The sequence below is a fragment of the Carettochelys insculpta genome, chromosome 5 (genome assembly GCF_033958435.1).
Source record: "Carettochelys insculpta isolate YL-2023 chromosome 5, ASM3395843v1, whole genome shotgun sequence".
Taxonomy (NCBI): Eukaryota; Metazoa; Chordata; order Testudines; family Carettochelyidae; genus Carettochelys; species Carettochelys insculpta.
In genome coordinates, this window is record NC_134141.1 from 35,092,909 (window position 1) to 35,114,084 (window position 21,176).

Genomic DNA, 21,176 nt, shown 5'->3' on the forward strand with positions numbered 1-21,176 from the left:
TGTGCTGATGAGTGACCTTCATTTTATGTACCTAAGTTGTCTTGCTATGAAGCCTCTGAGGGTTCCATGCCAGTCCCAAGCCTGGATAAAGGAGGAGGGTTGGTCAGATGAGTGACGATGCTCTGACCATGAAACAACAATATGAATGAAATCTGATACCAGTATGACTAAATGATTTTAGATGGTATTGAACTAGAGAATGTAGAGAAGCTCACATATCTGGAGAGCAGCATAACGTACGATCTAAACTGTAAGAAGGAAATAGCAACTAGAATGGCAACAGCAAGAGCAAGTTGGAAGGTGATGGATAAGATCTGGAAAAGCAAAGCAATTAGCTGAGGAACGCAGCCAAGCATCTTGAAAACGTGTATATTCAGCGGCATGTTGTATGGATGTGAGCCATGGGTGATAACGAAAGATTTGAACACTAGAATACTGGCATTTGGGAGGATTTGTTATAGAAAGATCCAGAGAATAGGTCACCAATGAGGAATTATATAGCAAGGTACAGCTGAAAGAAAACCTACTGCAGAAGATTATACAGTGGAAGTTACAGCTATACATGCCTTATCTTAAAACAAATCCATCCCCAGTCTCTCCAGAGATACCTGCTTGTCCTGCCCAAACAGCATGATCACTCCAGAAATAGGGGGATGGGAAAACCAAAGAAGGAGACCACCACAGCCTCAGTTTTCTTTCAAGACAGGCTCTTTTGGCAGTCTGAAAATCCCCAAGCAGTCTGAGTTGCTTGTCAGGACACAGTACCAGATCATTACCTGAACAGTTTACCTCTCAGGGTGTTAACCAGGGAGCATCCAGGCTTTTTACTTGGACACGATTAGGTCTTTTTAGATCATCATCTCACCTGTCTGTCTCAGCTGAAAACAAAATGAAAGGTCTTGCATACTAAACTCAGCAGAGTTTGTCCTAGTTTTCACACTATATTGGCATCTACTATGAGATTGCCAATGCATCCCTTGAAGCAGGGTGGAAGAATGATCTACAAGCTTCAAGTATCCTCCACGGTTCTTTTGGCTCAAGACCTTATAGCAGGTATTTATAGAGCTACAGCTTTGTCATCTATATACATCATTACTACTCATTATAGAGTAGTTCAGCATTCTGGAAATGATGCCATGCTTGTATTAGGAGTTCTTCAGTCCTCATTCTGAAACTCACCCCCAGTTTGACCTGCTTTGGAGTCACATGGTGTGGACTGGACATGTATAATCAGTTGAAGAAAAATGGTTATTAATTTTTATAACTGTTTTTCTGTAAAATGCATTGTATGCATCCATTCTGCCATCCACCCTCCTTTCCCTCTCTCTGGGAGTTTCTATGTAGTCAGAAGGAATTGAGGAAGGTTCAGGGGCAGCCTTGCCCTCTTTTTTTTTTCACCATCATGCAGCAGTATGAAAATGCCAAGTGCTAATATGCTCCCCCAATAGGTTGGGGGAAATCTCTGATTGTGGTTCATGGAGCACATACACATCTGAAGTGGAATGGACAAGTACAGTGTATTTTGAAGAACAACAATTATAGAACAGGTTAGTAACTGTTATTTCATTGTGTGTTAGCTGCTTGTGGTATACTCTGTGGGGTAATTGCTTCACGAAGTTATCCTTAGAAACCCAATTGCCTCATATGGTTGTTTGCTGATCCTAATAATTGTTTCCTTTTAATTTTCTCCACATAAATAGTTCTGCGTTAGCTATATCAATCATATTCTTCATCACAGTTGTTCTGCATATTGAGCTTATTACTCTAAAAAATAGGAACACAAATGCCAAACTGAATAAAAAAAAAACATTCTTTCCACCCTTCTTACAGTTGTTCAGTTTAAATCCCAGAAGCAGTTGGAATTGTTCTACACATCAGATAGTGATTAAAAGAAAGGAAACTAGAATCCTGACTGTACTGTAAAGTCAGCATGGCTACATCATTGTGGTTGAGTTCAACATGTGTGAATTGATTCTTGGTCTTGGGGTTTATTTTTCTCACCAAAGGAATAATTATCATGCTTGGTTTATCACAGCCCGGCAAAAAGGAAACAATGGTGACATGGTTAAACTATTCCCGGGGAATTAGAAGGTTAGGTTGTAACATTTTAGAAAATGTTTTATTGCTTAAAAAATATATGAATTACAAACAACAAAATGTACCCAAATGTAGTTGGAGAGGACGCCAGAATAATGGCAATTACACTGAGGGTGGGGCAGAGGGAGGAGGGGATGAATCATAGAATACTAGAACTGGAAGGGAGATCATCGAGTTCAGTCCCCTGCCCTTACAGCAGGACCAAGCACTGTCTAGACCAGCGGTTCCCAACCTTTTCTAGATGGGGACCCATTTTCACAATTCAGGAAGACTTGGTGACCCAAGGCAATTCAAAAATGGGGGGGCCAGGTGAGTGCCGTAACTAGCTAATTTTGAGCCTGAGGCAAGAATATAAAATTATGTCCCCTATGTTTATATATTCATAATAGTTATTTCACAGAAAAGGGGAATATTAACAAAATAATAACACTTTTGTGATAGTTAATCCAAAGTTGTGGAGGTAGAAAGACAGCCATCCACAAACTGCTCCACTCCCCGGCTTAAACCCCACACTCAGGGGCTAGGGGAGTCATGCTTAGGAGCTGACTCCTAGGGGGCTTGAGGGGTCTAGGAGAGTCATGTTCAGGGGCTGCAGGGGGCTAGGGGAGTCACATTCAGGGGCTAGGAGTCACTCAGAGGCTGGAGGGGACTAGGGAAGGCAGAGGGACCCACTGACCCCTGTGGGTGGAAGCTGGCTAGGACGCAGAGCCCCAGCAGGCAGTGCATGCCACAGGAACCCTGGCCAGGTGCAGGGGGGACCGCCCCCATGTCCATGACATGGAGCCCTGGTCCAGCATTGCCAGCTATGGGAACCCTAGCTGAGTGAGGTGAGGGGACCCCCAGTCCCCGTGACTGGAAACTGGCTGGAGCACGGAGCCTTGGCCAGCCAGCAGCACCAGGCGTGGGAACCCCAGCTGGGGCCAGGAGGGGGCCCTGACCCCCATGGATGGAAGCCAGCTGGGGCAGAGCCCTGCCTGGCAAACACCAGCCATGGAACCCTGCTGGGGGGGCCCACCTTCCACAGAGGCTGAAAGCCAACTGGGACAGGGAGCTGATCAGCTCTGAGCCTTCCCTCCCAACTTCAAGCTTCCCAGCCATGGACCCAGGTCCCCACCTCACCTGAGCTGGGGGCTGCTCCTCAAATATGCAGTTCTGTGTCCTGCAGCACTGAAATTGTTCTCAATTTAATTGATTGGTTTAACTGCCTGATGGCTATTAAGCCAATTCAGAAGTTGCGTACCACTTCAGTGTGAATGGCTTCTTAAGCGCCACCTGTGGAGCCGCGCAACGTAGTAGGCGACCCTTTTCAAATGGTTGAGTCACAACGCATAGGTTGGGAAACCCTGGTCTGGACCATTCCTGATAGATGTTTATCTAACCTGCTCTTAAATTGCTCCAGTAGTACCAGCGAGATAGCCGTGTTAGTCTGTAATCTATCATAACAAAAAAGCAGTCATGTAGCACTTTAAAGACTAACAAAATAATTTATTAGGTGATGAGCTTTCGTGGGACAGTCTTATTTCTTCAAATCTACAGCCCTGCAGTCTGTTCTGGTAGGGCTGTAGATCTGAAGAAGTGAGTCTCCCTCAAAAGCTCATCACCTCATAAATTATTTTGTTAGTCTTCAAAGTGCTACATGACTGCTTTTTTGTTTTGTTAAATATCTCCAGTGGTGGAGATTCCACAACCTTCCTAGGTAGTTTATACTAGTGTTTAATCACTCTGACTGTTACAAAGTTTTTCCTAATGTCCAACCTAAGCCTCCCTTGGTGCAGTTGAAGCCCATTGCTTCTTGTCCTATCCTCAGAGGCCAAGGAAAACAATTTTTCTCCCTCCTCCTTGTAACTCTCTTTTAGGTACTTTAACACCACTATCGTGTCCCTTCTAAGTCTTCTCTTTTCTGAACTAAACAAGTCCAGTTCTTTCTGTCTTCCTTCATAGCCTGTGTTCTCTAGACCTTTAATCATTCTTAATACCTTTATGAAATCTCATGATTTCTTGATGCAGTGCCGCTCCATTGTTCATTGCTTTTAGTGGGCATTGTTCCATTGGCTAAATGGACTTTGGTTTAGAGCCCTGTGATTTTTGGAAACATCTTTAATTTGTCTTATTTTTAAATTGCTTGGCTTCATAGATGGCTTAAATAGATGAACAAACAAATTCTGAACTCATCCTGGTGTAAATGAGTACTGACGCTACTGAATTTAATTCAGTATGGTACAGTGCAGGGGTGAACAAACTTTTTATGTCGGGCCCCACTTTTCATCTCTGCGATTAGCAGCCTCCCTGCCCAACCTATCCAATGTAATCCAAACTGATGGAAATTTCAGTTATGTTCCTATGAAAAAAAACCAACAACTTTTGAAACATGGAAGAAAATACATATGTAGAATGTAAAAACTTTATTAATTGGTATATACGTGTGAATACACAGATGTGAAAATACTAACATATTTCAACCTTTTTTTATATATATGGAGATAAACATCTCATAGAGCTGGAAGGGACCTTGGGAGGTCATTGAATTCAGTCCCCTACCCTTTTGGCAGGACTAAGCACCATCCCTTTTTTTTTTTTAAATTTATTTGCCCCAAGTCCCTAAATCGCCCCCTTAAGGATTGAGCTCACAATCCTAGGTTTAGCAAGCCAGTGCTCAAACCACTGAGTTATACACTCTGCTCAGTGACATGGATGAGTCTGAGACCCAGCCGTCGATCCTGCTGTGCCCTCTTTACAAAATTTCACACCCCCCGAGGGGGTCCATTTCCAGCTTTGCGCATTCCTGCATAGTGTAAAATCTAATGTAAATGAGATCAGGATTGGGCTTGTAGAGTTTAACTGGTAATCGTAAAACCCTGTTGTGTACAGCCATGTTTTCACATAGAAGCCATGTAAAGAATAACATAAAATGAAATTATTTTCAAATCATGCTTATATTTTAAAAATAATTCAATGTTTATATATTCAAATATTGTGCTGCCATGCTAATTAATCTTTTATTAGGGTATGTACTCTATATGTTATGCTATATACTGGAAGCATGTATAATTTTGTACAGAACTTCAATCCAACAGAATAAGTGCACCTTTGAGATTTTAAACATTCTTTGCTAGTAAAATAATATAATAATTTCATGTGTTTAGTTAAATAAAAACAAATATTTATTGTAGGTCACGGTATTTGTTCTCATGAGGATTGTAGGACAATTTAATTCATACATTGCATACAGTTAAACAGTCGTCTTCTCTTTTGATTTTGTTAATGTATTTAGACACAAACTAAGAATAGTTCTGTTGAAGCTGAAATTGAATTTCATAATATAAATAATAATGTGTTTCAGGTCCGTACAGAACATACAAGAGTTGTATGCATGATGAATCTCTACAGAGTGTAATATTAGAATCCAGAGTTAATCTAACATTTATATCCAACACTTTTTTTTTTTTTCTTGTCTCACAGGAGAAGCTAACCTTCCTCCATACTTTATATCAGCATTTGGTAGCGGGCTGTGTGCTTATAAAACAACCAGAAGGCATCCTGGATAAATTCTCCTGGCCTGAGCTTTGTGTAGTCTTGCAGGAGAATGTTGATGCCCTGATACTAGACCTCAGCAGGGCTAATGAGAAGGTAACTGTCCTCAGGCACCAGATACCTCTATTAAATTCAGTGACATTTGTCCACATCACAGTATCATTAAAAGGGACTGACATTCATCTTATTTCAAAAAGAATTTGGATGTTAATAATTCAATACCATTAATTATGGCTTGTCTGCAACTCAGTTTGATGCCATTGCTGTGGGCATGTAAATGTGACTGAAATCTGTATGAAGTCTCTAAGCTCCACTTTCTGTGCAGGACATGCTAATACTACTAGCCAGTATTAGCCACAGGGACCTAATTAAAAGAAAATAAATTAATCTTACTGATGAAGCAATTCAAAGAACTTAGTCATTTATACTAATAAACTAACTCTTTATCTTAGCATAAAAGAGAAACAAAATACAGGGCTATCAGCTTAGAATCTATTTGCTTGTGAATCAGAGGTATTATTTGAAAAAAAAATCCTTTTTTTTTTTTTTAAGTAATTATGTGGAGTGGCATTGTAAGTCTGAAATATCATTCATGTGGAATAACTATTAGGAATTTTAAAACTATAAAAATTTGTTTTGGGGGACACTATAAATTTTATGGGTGATTTCATAAGGCCAACTCTGTTTAAAAGAAACACATTTTTGAGAAATCTGCTTTGTTACGATAAATTAAACTAGCTTCATGGACTAATGCTGCTCCTAAGGATTTCTGTTCATATTCCATCTCTTTTGATTGGCTCAGCACCGTTTCTGTGGTCTAGAAGAAAGATTCCAGATCTTGGCTGTGCTGACATTTGCTCTTGGGGGACGGAAAGGGAAAAACAGTTTCATGAGTTTTTCATCTGTTGGAGTTATGAACACTCTCTTGGATCAAGTTCAAGAACAGGATTACTCACAGTTAATCATTAAGAGTCTGCCACTATTAGTAACTATCCCAGCAGTCAATGGAAACCATTAACAGCGTTTGGTTAGACACAGACGTGGATCGTGAAGATTAGACTTGGAGGAAACACCTCCTTTGTCCCTGCAAAGGAAAGAGATAGATTTTAAGTACAGTATCTGAGACAGGCCAGCAGGAGTTTTCAGTGATATTTCAGGCATATCTGCTTAGAAACTGACTAGACAGCAGTATTCCCTTTAAGCTGTATGCTTGGGCAGCCACTCAGGAGAGATTCAAATGCTGCCTGCTGATTAGCAGAGTGCCCCCAGTTACCCATAGCTGGCAGTATGTATTCTACTGGTGGTGCACATCCACACATGCTTTGATGCATGTAACAAAATTTATTCCACATATGGATGGAAAAAATTATAGGGAACACTGCCAGACAGTATTTTCTGCTGCATTATAACTGTCCTTCTCTTACCAGAGATTTTCCAGCTGCATTTCTGTACAATGAATAGAAAAGAATATTGACTATGGCTGCAGCTACACTGCATTCTGTTTCCAGAAACGGAATGCAAATGAGTGAGATAAAAATACGAAAGAGGCAAATATTTACATATCTTGTGCCTCATTTGCATATTCTCACATGATCTCGCTTCTGGAAGAGCCTTTTCTGGAAGCAAAAACAGCCGTGTAAACTGGATTTCTTCGAAAACAAGCCCTGTTTTTGAAAGAACCCTTCTTCCTATTTTGTTTTCAAATAAAACATTACATAAAACATGCAACCTCTGATTATCATTGTCACTTAGCTTGCTGCATGTTTATGATGCTGGCATTGTTAGTTATGTAGCACTGTAGTTGTTCTCTTCTCATTTCAAAGCAAAGAAGATTCCTATCCAGAAGAATTCTAACACTGGGAATCTGTTCAGCTTCTGTAGGGAATAGAGACAACAATATCAATGAGATCAGAATGTGTCAGATTTATTTATTTTTTCAGAAATAGGTTTTAAAGACAAATTTTGAAGCAGGAGGTCTATGACATGCTTAGCTTTTTACTTTTGTGCTGTCTGAAGAAAATGCAATCAAGATCTTCTACCAAAAGTAACTCTGCTTAAAGTAGGATTTAAAACAAACTCAAAGGGGCATATTTTGATAAGAAGTCTTTTAATATTCCTATGATACAGATATCTCATCTAGAATATATTTGCAAGAACAAGTCTGATACTATGAAGGAACTTCAGCAGACACAGGAAGACACTTTTAACAAAGTGGCTGAACAGATGAAAGCACAGGAAAGCTGTTGGCAGAAACAGAAAAAGGAGTTGGAGCAGCAGTACTCTGGACTCCTTAGGGAAGTTCATGCAAAGGCACAGGTACGGTACTTGTTCCAAAAAGCTCTAAACTGCATTTTTTTTGTAAATACTTTGTTTATTATTTCAGTATTTCATCTTCCAAATTAGTTTAAAATTTCTTACGAGTTTGAATAAGAATTTTTATTTTAACTATTCTTTTACTATTAATTTTCACTTACTTTAGGAAATGAGGGACTTATGGTTAAAACATTCCTGAAATGCATTACTTAATTAGATCCTGCAGTTGTATTTCCCCTTCTTGTTATTTTGTTAAAGAGTTTAAAGCTATACGGTTAAATTGCATACAGCCACAGCTGGTTTTTTCCATTATGACCACCACAGCCCATCCCTTCTGAAACTTCATAGAAGTAAAAATGATTTGAATTCACTGTGGAATTAAATTAGGTATATAAATTCTGAACTTAGAAATGAATTAATAGTAGCAATAACAATGTTAAACAGTATAGTAGTCATCCTTGTGCTTTTTTAGTAAGAAAAGAGGAGCCTTTACATAGCCAGCTACCCGCCCCCTATCTTCCCACTGGGGTTTCTGCACCTTGGGCTGCCGGCAGGGCTCTGAGCCCCAGTCAGCTCCCTGCTGCGGGGCTGTGGGGACCTCCGCTCCCCTAACCAGGTCCCCAGAGCTGGAGCTGCTGGCAGGGCTCCCTGTCCTGACTGGCTCCCAGTGCCAGGGCTGCCAGGGATCCCCCAGCCCTGGCCAGGTCCCTGGGACTAAAGCTGCTGGTGGGGCTCTGCACCACAACTGGCTCCCAGCCTAAGAGCTTCTGGGTTCCCCTGGCCCTGGTTATGTCCCCAGGGCTGGAGCTGGCAGCGGGGCCCCCAGGTTCCCTAGGCCCGGCCAAGTCCCTGGGGCTGGAGCTGCTGGTGGGGCTGTGCACTCTACCTAGCTCACATCTATGGGGCTGGTGGAGTCTCCCCACCACCTGGCTGGGGCTGAAGAGGTGCTGGTTCTCTGTACTGGCACATACTGGCACAAAAAAAAAAAAGCCCTGGCCATCATTGTTTCAGGGACTACATCAAAACAAAACAAATAACTGTGACTTGAGTTATGAGCATTGAGCTTGAAATAGTGTTTTTATGAAAATTGAATACTTTCAGCTCTGAAAACTGAAGTTCTCTCAGGATAGGTAAAGCACATGCTTACTCGCTAGTATGTCTCACCAGGATGGTCCACTTTTCATTGAGATGTTTCTTTGCTCTTTTATTTGTTTCCTTCTATATTGGAACAGAAATGTGATAGATTTTCCCCCTGTCATTACCAAGTTGGATGGGACTCTGGTCAGTTACATTGAGCTAGAGGTCCCTGTATCTCAGTGTCAGTCCAGTCCCTTTCTGCCTCTTCCCATGTTGTTCTGCTGATATAGTAAGGTTGAAAGGAGATTGACTGATTGACTGAACTTCTGAGGAAGAGATCAGCTTTCAGAAGTTTGTGAAGTGTGGTGGGAGGCCAAATTCAGGATAAGCAGGACAAGAGGTAAAAGGAGAGTGAGAATTCTTGTTCCTGAACCCAAGGAGCCTGTTCTTTTCATTTACTCCACTCCATGTAGTCACAGCAAAGAACCAGGTCATAGTCTACACTCTCCTGTGGTTCTCCATGACCATATCCTTGGATATTAACAATGGGTGTTGCCCTGAATCCTGTTTTTGCACCATTGATTTTACTGGCATTTTTTGGGAAAGTGCTGGACTTGATTTTGGCCCGACGTATGCGGTGAGCAAGCCTTTTTAAATAAAATTTTGTATGTATTCTACTGTCTATATCTGTGACAAATGCTAGACTCAACATTTCTTTTGTACGGAGAAAAAATGTTTTTGCTTTACTTTTTCAGGTAGACAAATAAAATACTAGTAAGTAATAAAGGCACAAAATTTGAATAGTGGTGACACCAGAAGAAAGATACAATATTTATCACTTGTATAATATCTTTCTCCCAAGGATCTCAAAGTACATTGCAAACATTAATGGATTAAACCTCACAAGACCTCTTTGATATAGGAGATTATTATTAAATTCATTTGATATTCACTGTGTTTATTTCCAGACATTCACTGTGAATACTGTTTAAAAGTTTAGCTAAGGGACTTACGAGCTTTGTTTAATTTTGCAAGCATTCTTCAGTGTTAGTATACAACATTGAGAACTATCTCTGCAGAGGGGTACTTTGGAAATTTGTTGATAAAGCCATCAGACTAATTGACAGCTGTGGCTGTATAGGAACATGAGTTATGCTACTTGGAGACTTTTGGATGCTTAGTATTGCATTGGTCCAGTAAGTCTTGCAAAGTATAATGTGAGACTCCAATAATTAGCTTTTTACTGTTAAAATATGATGATGCAATTTGGGAGCTTTGTGCCAGTATGGTAATGACATCTGGCAGTGCTTCTGTCATCAGCCTGTAGCATTCAGAGCCCCTGATCCCAAGCGAAGTCTCTGAGTACTGATAGATAATATTCTACAGTTCTTGCCCTCAGTTAAGTAGATGACCTAATCAGAAAGCAGGTTCAGTGTCCTTCTGTGGAAGAGAAACTCTCAACAATGTCTTTTTAAAGAGTACTGGCAAACAAGGATGATTGTAAATGTATTGGAAGATGCTTGGGGTTCCTTACTGGCAGCTGAGATTAAAATGAATGTAACTGCTAGTGATTTTGTGGGAAAAATAGAGTCCTCCATTTTCATATTCATAGGGTCGCCTCTGACCTTGAGTGGGGTCTGCCAATAAATTCCTTTTGATCTGAAATGAAAATGTGTATTTAGAAATGTCTGTTTTGAGAAACCTGATGAATATGTGGATTGCACTTCCTTATCTTAGATGTGTCATTTCTTCAGAATCTTTGCAGATTTGCGGGAAATATCCTGTGATGTTCAAATATCCATTACTGTGGGTAATTTTTTTTAAAAAAAGCAAAGCCAGATTTCATCATGTCAGTGGGCTCCATTAAAACTAACATGCATTGTGATGTTAGCTGAATTGAAATATGCAGTGACATCAGGATAGAAACAAAAACCTAAAGCTACTAACAGATGAGAGGGATATTAAATTCAGTTCTGTTAGAACTATAATAAGGTTTGCAGAATAGGAAAGGAAGAATGTTCTCTAGAAAGAGAACATATCTCCTTGTTGATTTGGAATGTTTTATTTAAAAAACAGTGATTAATTTTACAGAAAAAGCAGGTGAATTAGGTGAGGACTTTGGTGTAGTGCAATTGTTATCAACAGTCAGTATTGCAAGATATAAAAATAAAATAGTTGAAATACAGTGAAACCTTTGAAGTCCAAGTGTCATTAAGTCTCTAGTTTGCAGTCTCTCTTCCTGCCAACATAAAGGATAAGGACCCAGCAAGAAATAGGATAAAATAGAGTTCTACTCTCCTGGGGAGTGTCTAATTTTTGTTAATGATTCTTGAAGTTCACAGAGTTCTTTAACCCAGTAAGGCATCCTTGAAAGCTCATACACTCCAGGAAGTCAGCCCTCCACTCTTAAAGGGGCTAACACTGCTAATAATTTCAAAAAGTGTACTTTTAAGCTTCTCAGAAGATATTAGAAACAATGTAAAGTAAAACAAAAACAATTAAAATGATTATAAACAGAAAACAGATGTAGCTTCATCTTTTAAACCTCTGTTTATGGTTAAAGTATAATTTATGTACTTCAGCAACATATATTTTAGGTTATGTTCATTTTCTCATCTGGAGAACTTTTTAGATAAGCATTAAACTGTACAGGATGCCACTGCTGGTATTTGATGGACCTATAGGGACTGGACCTTAACTGGGTTTCCTTAAATGCTGGCCTGTCAGCTCTGTGGGCTAGCAACCATAAATTGGTTTCCAAATCCAAATTACCTTTTTAGTGCCTTCCTGACATGCTATCAGAGAGTATTTGGTTCTTACAAAATAAGGCCTGTAAATACTGCAATGGTCCCAAAAGACTCTGTAGATGAACAAACTTCATTTTAAAGTAGAATAGAGATGCTATAAATCCTGTTCATTAAATTATGAAATTAATCCACTTAATGAATTTCTACATAGCTAGAAATACTGAAATAAAAGTGTTTCTTCTTATTTAGTTTGTCTTCCACTTAATTATTTCTAAAAAAATTGCACTGATGTTGCTTGTAGATAAGTTGATTGAGGATACTGTGCTATTTTCTGTAACAATGATGAGAATTCAAAATTGGAGGCCATATTCTTGTTGCAGTAACATGATAAGCCAATGCTCTAACACTGATGTGCTTCCATATTTATTGCATGACTGGCCTCCAAAGATAGAAAAAGTTAAAATAATTCTGTGGACATACCTGAATATGATCATTTCTATTGAGTCTTTTATTTACCTTGAGGAGCCCTGTGGCACCTTGAAGACTAAGGCCGCATTTACACTATGAGATAAATTCTATTTTTAATAAATTTGATTACTTAACCTCAATATCATGATTTCAAATTAAGTGTCTACAAAGCTTCTTGAAATTTGACCCGCCTTTTTTCTGTGTCGAGTCTCCACATCCCGATTGCCCCATGCAAGTTCAACAGCATGAGCAGTGCATTGTGGGTCCCTATCCCACAGTGCCTTAGCCTCAGTTGCTTGTGTGTGTTTCACATTTGAATCCCAGAATTCCAAGCACTATCCCAGAATTCACAGCACAAGTAACCATGTGAAAAACAAACTGGAGATCATGCCGTTTCCTGCTGCAGCATTCCAGTGTTAGTATGGATCCCCAAATGCTCCAGCTTGTAGCACACATGATTTTGGCAACCACACTGGCCGTCATGCAATTTTTCCTTCAATTACAAACCTCATTGACGCTTCGTTATCATGATGGTGCTGCTGCTGCTGCTGATGACAGTGATGTTTTGAAAGAGCAAATCTCCTAACTGTGGTCCAAGAGCTCACAGCTGCTGGCTGCCATGAAAGCATTGCCAACAGCGGCGTGGCAGTTTTGGACTCTTGAGACCATCACACGCTGGTGGGACCACATTGTTTTGGAGTCGTGGGACAACCAGCAGTGGGTACAGACCTTTTGCAGGCACAAGTCCACTTTTATGGAAATTTGTGATGTGCTGGCACCTGCCCTAAAGTGCAGCAACACAAAAATTAGGCCAGCGTAATGGTTCAGAAGTGAGTGGCAATCGCACTGTGGAAGTTTGCAATGCCCAACAGTTACCGGTCAGTGGCAAATCAGTTCAGGGTGGGCAGATCGACAGCGGGGTCTGTGGTATTGGAGGTGGCCCCTGCAATCTGTCGGCATCTCCTCAGGAAGACTGTGACCCTAGGTGATGTACAGGCCATTGTGTATGTCTTTGGGGTTGCCCAGGGGTTTCCTAACTGCGGTGGGGCAATAGACGGCATGCACATCTCCATCCTGGCCCCAGACCACTTGGCCTCGAAGTATATAAACTAAAAGGGGTACTTCTCCACTGTGTTCCAAGGTTTGGTAGATCACAAAGGTCGTTTTACCAACATCAACATTGACTGATCAGGGAGGGTTCATGATGCACACGTATTCTGAAATTCTGGACTGTACTGACAGCTCCTGGATGGGACTTTTTATCCTATTGGAAAATCAAGATGCCTTCAGCCCTCCCCCAGCCACGTGGTTTGTGTTTCCCTCCACTCCTGCATGCCACAAAATCACACCAAGCTCAAAGGAATGATTTAATTTTGGGGCGGGGGGCACGTTTAAGTGGCTGGGAAAAGAAGCCTTCTTAAGGGTGCTTGAATAGCCCTTTGCAGTGGCCCTTCGGGCTGGAGCATCAGGCTATCCTGGCACTCCATCCCTGCATGTGGGGACTGCGATGATGGGGGATGGGGTGACCTCTCCTCAGGGGACTCCAACCAGCAGGTGTCAGCTGCTGCGCTGCTGGATTGGGCATGCCTCTGCAGCTGCAGCAGGGAGAGCAGGACCTCTGTTTGCTCTGTAACTGCCATTACAAGCTTTGTGGCAGCCTCACTCTGCATTGCCACTTACTGCTGCTGAAGGTCAAGCATTCTCTGGTTAAACTCTGCTTGATTCTGATGCCACTCAGCTGTATTATGATGCCACTGAGAATCATCCTTTGTCAGCTTGGTGTGCTCTTTGTGGGATGCATACGGGACACTTCTGGAGGCTAAAAAATTTGAACTAAGGAAATGGTGTTTCCACACTAGCCTTGATTCGAAATTTTACATTTGAATTTGACACCATATCCAGCCCATAATATTGACATTTTGTAATTGTTATTATGGCTCAATAAATCAAGATAATAATATTGACCATGAAAGCATTAATGTTTTAATATTGAGCTAATGCCTTGAAATTCAATTTTAACTCATAGTGTAAATGCAGCCTAACAGATGTATTTGGGCATAAGCATTTGTGGGTAAAAACCTCATCATCAGGTGCATCTGACAAAGTGGACTTTACCCACAAAAGCTTATGCCCAAACACATCTGTTAGGCTCTAAGGTGCCACAGGAATCCTCATTGTTTTTGCAGATATAGACTAACACAGCTACCCCTCTGAGACTTGTCTTTTATTTAAACCACTGTCATATTTGATCTGAACAGAAAAGAAAAAATGGAATAAATAAGTCTTTTCTTTTAGATTTAATTAGAGTTCAGTAGATATTTATGCTATAGTCGAAACCCCCCTTTGTCTTCACAGAGATATCAAGAAATTGCAGAAAAAGCCAAGGATAGATGCTCTGTCATTGAAAAAAGACAAGAGCAGTTGGTCCATGAAAATTCACACTTGAAAAGTATATTAATACAGACGCAAAAGGAACACGCATCTCTCCTGGCAGCCTGTGCATTAATGAGTGGTGCCTTATATCCTCTGTACAGCCGACTCTGTGCCCTGTCTACGCAACGAGACTTTCTCCAGGATCAGGTCCACATCTATGAAGTACTCAAACAAGAGATCAGGACTCTGGTCTGTGCTTTGTCTGATGTAGAGGAAAAGAGTCAAAATGAAGTGAGGGTAAAGAAAGAACATTTCAAAGGCATGATACGTGTGTTCCGAAAAGGTGTTATTGCAGTTCTGGCTGCACACAGACTTCAAATTTTGGGGCAGTCCAGTAGCTCTCTTTTCTCCTGGGTAGATGGATTCAAAGAAGGCATAGGAATCCTAGTTTGCATAGGAGAAACCAAGGCGAAACATAATGTATCAAGTAAGATAATTGATTTGCTATTTTTATAATGTTATGTCAGATTACACCATTGGTGCTTAAATTACTATTATTGTTTATTATTAATGTAAAAAAACAAATATCACAGTGAACATAGATTTAACTTCAAACAAATATTTGCGTGCATATATTGGATAAGAGGGTCTCCCAAATACAAATATTTTGTGTTTATTGAATGGCTGAAAACAGTAGTTCAGTGTGAACGGTATCATCAGATGTCTGTGATTAGATTTATTTTACCTTTCTGGAACAAGAGGCTGCAAACATTTCAGTATTGTGCTACTTGTTTCACTGCCCTGTAAAGTCTCCAAACAAAGAGGGATCCAGAGAAAAGGCCCTGATTTAAAAGCCAAAATGCTAATCTGTGTCATGTGTATTTCATATTAAAAATGAAATAGCACAATTTGAACCTCTCTAATCTAGGAATCTCTGGCCCAACAAAATCTTGCTGGACCAGAGAGCCCTAGTATTTGGTAACAGAGACCAGCCAGGAGTCTGGCAGCTTGGGAGGCCAGTGTCTGGATCCAGGCCAGAAGCAGGGAATTGGTGGCCAGGAGACCAGCAAGGCCTCAGAAGGGCTAAGGCACTAGAACAGAGGATCCAGCATTGACTGATCTTGGTCTGCCGAACTCCCTGGTTCAGGACCAGTCAGGTCCCAAGGGTGCCAGATCAGGAAGGTCCAACCTTATTAGTATGGAATTAGAAAACTTTATTTGTTGAGTACAGAAATTGTAAAGACATTATTCATTTACCATAGTATGAAGGTAAATAAAGGCACATTTCCTCAAATTTTTGGTTCCTTCAAGTAAGAGGAAATGATGAATAAAAGAACCAATAATAATTTCCCCATTTAACAGCTGAAGGTGGTATAGTGCACATCAATTCCACTTAAAATCTCGTGAAAGAAAAGTACAGTCCTGGAATGAATTTTGTGTAGACTTTATTTTGGTCCATGTCTTAAGCAACTGAAAATACAATGGGATATATAGCTTATCCTGTGTTACTATTTATTACATTTTCTTTCACAGAACACCAAAAAGAACAAATCCATTGTCTTCAAGCACTCAGCTGGTTTACTAGTTCTGACCTTCTTGCTGCAATAATCAGTTCTGTGGCTGAATTACAGGAAGTCATTAGTAAAACAGGTAATTTTAAAAATATATTGTGGTTGTGGAGAGGAGAGTTTAAAAAGCAGTATGTGATTTGATTTCCTGCTTCAGGAATTTATATTTTCAAGTGTCTCCTTTTCTGGCTAAAATTTCTGGGTGTAGAAAACTGGTCAATCTTATTTTCTTAATCTTAATCTTTACTGGCTGTTATACTTGTGTTTTTTTTTCTTTTGGATGCTTTGCATATATATTTATTCAAACCACACACCTTTGCTCACATGTGATATATAGAAGACACATTAGACTGTATCTTCACAAAACAAAAAATCAGTTGTTTAGCACTTTAAAGACTAGCAAAATAAATTTGTGCAACAGACCCACTTCTTCAGATCAGGAAAATTCTGCTATCTGAAGAAATGGGTCTGTCCCACAAAAGCTCATCACATAATGTATTATTTTGTTACTCTTTAAAGTGCTGCATGACTGCTTTTTTATTATTTGGCAGTATTTAAATAATAACTACATGCAGTACTTGCAGATATTTACTGGCAGAAGCAGTAGTTACATAAGAAGGTATCACTAATTTAACAATTCAGTAATCATTTAGTTACATGTTTCCAACGTAGGTTGCAGTTTTCCTTCCATGCTCCTTTGATTCCCTACATCGCTTTCTATTTATTGTTTGTTACTTAGCAATCAAAACACAAAGCAGTCAAGTAGCACTTTAAAGACTAGCAAAATAATTTATTAGGTGAGCATTTGCTCTGGTTCAACTAACAGAGACCAAAAACTACAAGATCTTTACCAAATATTCATAAACCTGAATTACCTACCAGGAGAAGTAAAAAAAAACAAATCGACGGGGCCAGATGAATACCCAGAGGCCAGCTACTCCAAGATCGTCCCAAAAAAGCCAAGAACAGAACACCACTGGTCATAACCTACAGCCCCCAACTCAAACCACTGCAACAAATTATTAAAGACCTACAACCTATCGTTAATCAGGATGCCACACTCCAGAAGGCCCTAGGTGACATGCCTGTTCTCCCCTACAGACAACCTCCCAACCTTATGAGGATCCTCACTAACAGCCACAGTCTATACCCCAGGAATACCAGTCCTGGCACCTTTCCTTGCAATAAAGCCCGCTGCCAGCTTTGTCCACACATCTTCTCTGGAAATACCATCACTGGACCTAACCAGATTATTCACAGAATCACGGGCACTTTCTCATGCTCCTCTGCTAACATCATATATGCCATCATGTACCAACAATGCCCAGATGCTTTGTATATTGGACAGACTTCTGACTCCCTTAGACAAAGGGTTAATGGGCACAAAACAGACATCAAAACACTCCAGATCCACAAACCAGTTAATTGACATTTTAATGGAATGGGCCATTCTGTTAATGTCTTAAGAGTATGCTTGTTACAGAAAAAAATTTTTCGCACCACTATTCAAAGGGAAACAGCCAAGCTGTCTTTTATATTCAAATTCAGCACATTAACACATGGTTTGAACTGGGATGGGAATTTTCTGAGTCACTATAGGGACTCATCTGCATGCTTGGTTTAATCTAATTCTTGACCTTCCCCACCCCACCCCTCCACTCTCTGATTTGCTCACCTTGACCATTTTTTTCTGATTTGTCCTCCTTGATTACTGTTTTTGGTTCTCTGTGCATTAAATATTGAGTCTGTTCTGGTCTGGCTATGGTCTGAAGAAGTGGGTCTGTCCCACGATAGCTCACCTAATAAATTATTTTTCTAGTCTTTAAAGTGCTACTTGACTGCTTTTTGTTCTGATAATATATAGACAAGCACAACTCCCTCTCTGTTACTTAGCAATGTATAGGCTATCTTTGTTGTTGTTTATTGTAACTCTCCTACGGTCCCAATCAGGATTAGGGACCCATTATGCTATATAAACAGCATCTGTAACTACTAGCATGGCAGATTGCACGAACTTCAGGAGACTGGTAAATAAATATTTGATTCCTTAAATACAGATAAATTTGCCTATATAGTGAAATTAAAGCTAAGCCATTTTAAAGAACCCTATCTGGATAGTGATTGCTGCCATCTTCCCATTCAATAATCATAAACTTTCTTTCACTTCTCTGTAAATCTAGCCCAGCCCTATTCAAATTAGGGGTCTCTCACAGTTTTGAAATTATGTGTATGCTATTAAAAAGAAAAAGCGACTGCTTTCCCTAATATTAGTGAGGAAACTAATGTGTGAGACTCACAAACAGTAGCTTACTGCTGTGGTAAATGCTGTCAACTCAACAATTTGTTAATTAAAAATTGTTTTAAGACAGCTTTTTAAATCACATCATAGAATGTTCAAAATCTTAAAAGTTTTTGAACTGGGCTGTTAAGACAAACTAGTCTTGTATGCTGAAAGCCAGTAATTCCTGAGTTCAATTCCAGCTCTGCCACTAACTCAGTGTGTGGGTTTGGGCAAGTTACTTCACCTTCCTGTGCCTCATTTACCTGGTGTACATGGGAATAATAATATTTAACACTCTTGTAAGAGTGTTATGAAAATGTATTCATTTGTATGTAAACTACTTTTTAGAAGTTGTAGATCTAGCCTAATAGTCTGGGAGCAATCTTATTCCATACACAGCTTGATATGGAAAACCTATACCTATATTTGGAATATCCACACCATCCAGATTCATAGTGCAAGTTTGTGCTCTCACATGTGGATCAAAAGCATCACTGAAAGTATCCAGTCAACATTTCAAGGTTTGAGCTAGGTGTTCCTTCGTATACATGAGAAATCTTTTGTTTCATCATCCATTTCCCCACTAGTGGAAAACTGGATTTTTTCCAACATACTGAAAACTCTTTAAGGGCCCTTGTGTCTGAAATGCACAGAGCATAATCCTGAATGAACACCTAACTTCTTGTGAATGCTCTAACCAAAGCAGGTTGAAAGGCTACTTTTCCAAACAAGCTATAGTCCTAATCCATGCTGTGGACATAGCACAGTTCCACCAGTGCAAAGTGATCCTAAACCTGTTAGACCCAACCTTGGAGGATACACATCTCATAGAACTGGAAGGGACCTTAGGAGGTAGTCGAGTCCAGTCGCTTGCCCTCTTACCTGTACCAAGAACCATCCCTTTTTCTCCCCCCTTCCCCCATTTGTCCCAGATCCCTAAATGCCCCCTGGATCTCTCTTGAATGTATAATCTCAGAAAGAGTAGAGCTACGGTAAAGGTTCAAACCCACCTCTTTGCAGTCAGAGAAAAGATGTCATGATGGGTATGGCTGCACATCCTAGACAACACTGGGTTTTATAATGACAGCCTTCAAGCTGTCAGGCATTGGACTGCTGCAGAGAACTGCCAGGATTAGAGGAAGACAAAGGTCACTCCCACTTCTGAGTTGTGCCTAATCCAACCACAGCTTGGAATCTTTGCTCCCATAGCGTTATGTCCTGTTGTGCTTTGCAAATGAGCTGAAAGTTCTTAATTACGAGTGGCTTTAGTATTTGACGTGTTTCACATGGAAACATAGGAATTGCCATAGCAAGTCTGGCCAGGGGTCTGTGTAGTGCAGTGTCTTGTCTTTGACAGTGGACCACAGCATTTTCTCTATTTTTTTTCCTATCCATGCATGGAATTCATTTTACATGCACTGAGGCATGTGCAGATGTGCACCAACAGCTGTTGGCTGTAGGCGCTCTGCTAATCAGCTGGGCGGTATTAAATTTCTTCAGGGTGGACTTTCTTCAGATGCTCAGCTTACAGAGAACACAGGTGGACAGCAACAGTTGCTTTTGGAAGAAGGTATGGAAATACCTGCAGTGAAGAATTTTGGAATAACTTGTCACCAGGGGAAGATTTTTGCTTACCCAGGAAGTTAGTATTTGGCTAATGAGCTGAAGCATGATGATTTGGGTACTCCTGTATTTTAACATTCTTAGTGTACTCAGTAGGTTATCATTAGTCAGATAAATGTTTAATATTTTTTAAAATCCTGGTGAACTCTTGATTTTGCTGATATTTTGTGGAATGGAGCTCCACAAATTAATTGTTTAATATATGGAAGGAAACATCAGACTCTTCGCAATATTCTTACCCTGCTTCATTGCTCTTTAATTTCTGTCAGTCCTATAGTCAAAAATATTCTCTGACAGAGTGTATCAGACGCGAGGCAGCAGGACTACAGGAAAGTAAACAGAATTGAGGAGTTGTGATTATACCCAAGATCAAACAACAGATGGGTTCTACAGAACCAGGAACAGAACCAAGATCTCCTACTTTCAGTTCTATGCCCTGTCCACCAGATCATCCTGATATTGAGTAATTCAAATTCAGCACTGCCAGTTCAAGCCTTTTGGAACAATGTTTGCACTGTGTTTCGAAATGCATAGGATGGGAGTGCATGCATGCCTATATGTGAACAATAGTCTGATCAAGGACAGCACTTTAAAAAGGATTTCAAAGACAAGTCAAATCATCACTGAAGTACTGACATCGCTACTTTTATTATAATATTCAAATCCCCTAACTACTTTGCTAATATTGAAATATAGGAGAGTCCTGGTAGCCACTGATTAGAGTCAAATGATATAGACTTGTAAAAGCCACTGCAAGAGCCACGAGAAAATGTTTGATCTGCTGGTCCCAACTGCTCTCACTTGTGTTTACTTTAGTCACCTTCAGACTATTCTGATATCTGACTGTTCATGTATAACTCAGACTTTTGATCTTAGCTAAGTGACAGAAACCCTTCAAGAAACTTTGTCTTGGTAAAAATAGTAAGTAATTTAAAATCTGATGTAATATTTCAAAAGCACATAAATGACTTGAGACTAATCTCGTTTTGAAAAGAGAATATAGACACCTATGCACCTAATTCTCATTGACAGTCAAAGAGATTCATGTTTCTGAATGTGTAAGGCTCTTAAGTCACTTAGGCACTTTTGAAACTTTGA

The 21,176-nt window shown here is 40.0% G+C and overlaps 1 protein-coding gene across 3 annotated transcripts in view; it reads left to right on the forward strand.

Moving 5' to 3' along the window:
• CCDC171 (coiled-coil domain containing 171) overlaps nucleotides 1-21,176 on the forward strand; it is a 247,266-nt gene that overhangs the window by 83,932 nt on the left and 142,158 nt on the right. For all 3 annotated transcript variants that reach the window (XM_074994928.1, XM_074994930.1, XM_074994929.1), the window contains 4 exons: nucleotides 5,557-5,724; nucleotides 7,756-7,944; nucleotides 14,589-15,093; nucleotides 16,140-16,256. In XM_074994928.1, coding sequence (XP_074851029.1) covers nucleotides 5,557-5,724; nucleotides 7,756-7,944; nucleotides 14,589-15,093; nucleotides 16,140-16,256 — 979 coding nt within the window. The remainder of the gene's footprint in view (nucleotides 1-5,556; nucleotides 5,725-7,755; nucleotides 7,945-14,588; nucleotides 15,094-16,139; nucleotides 16,257-21,176) is intronic.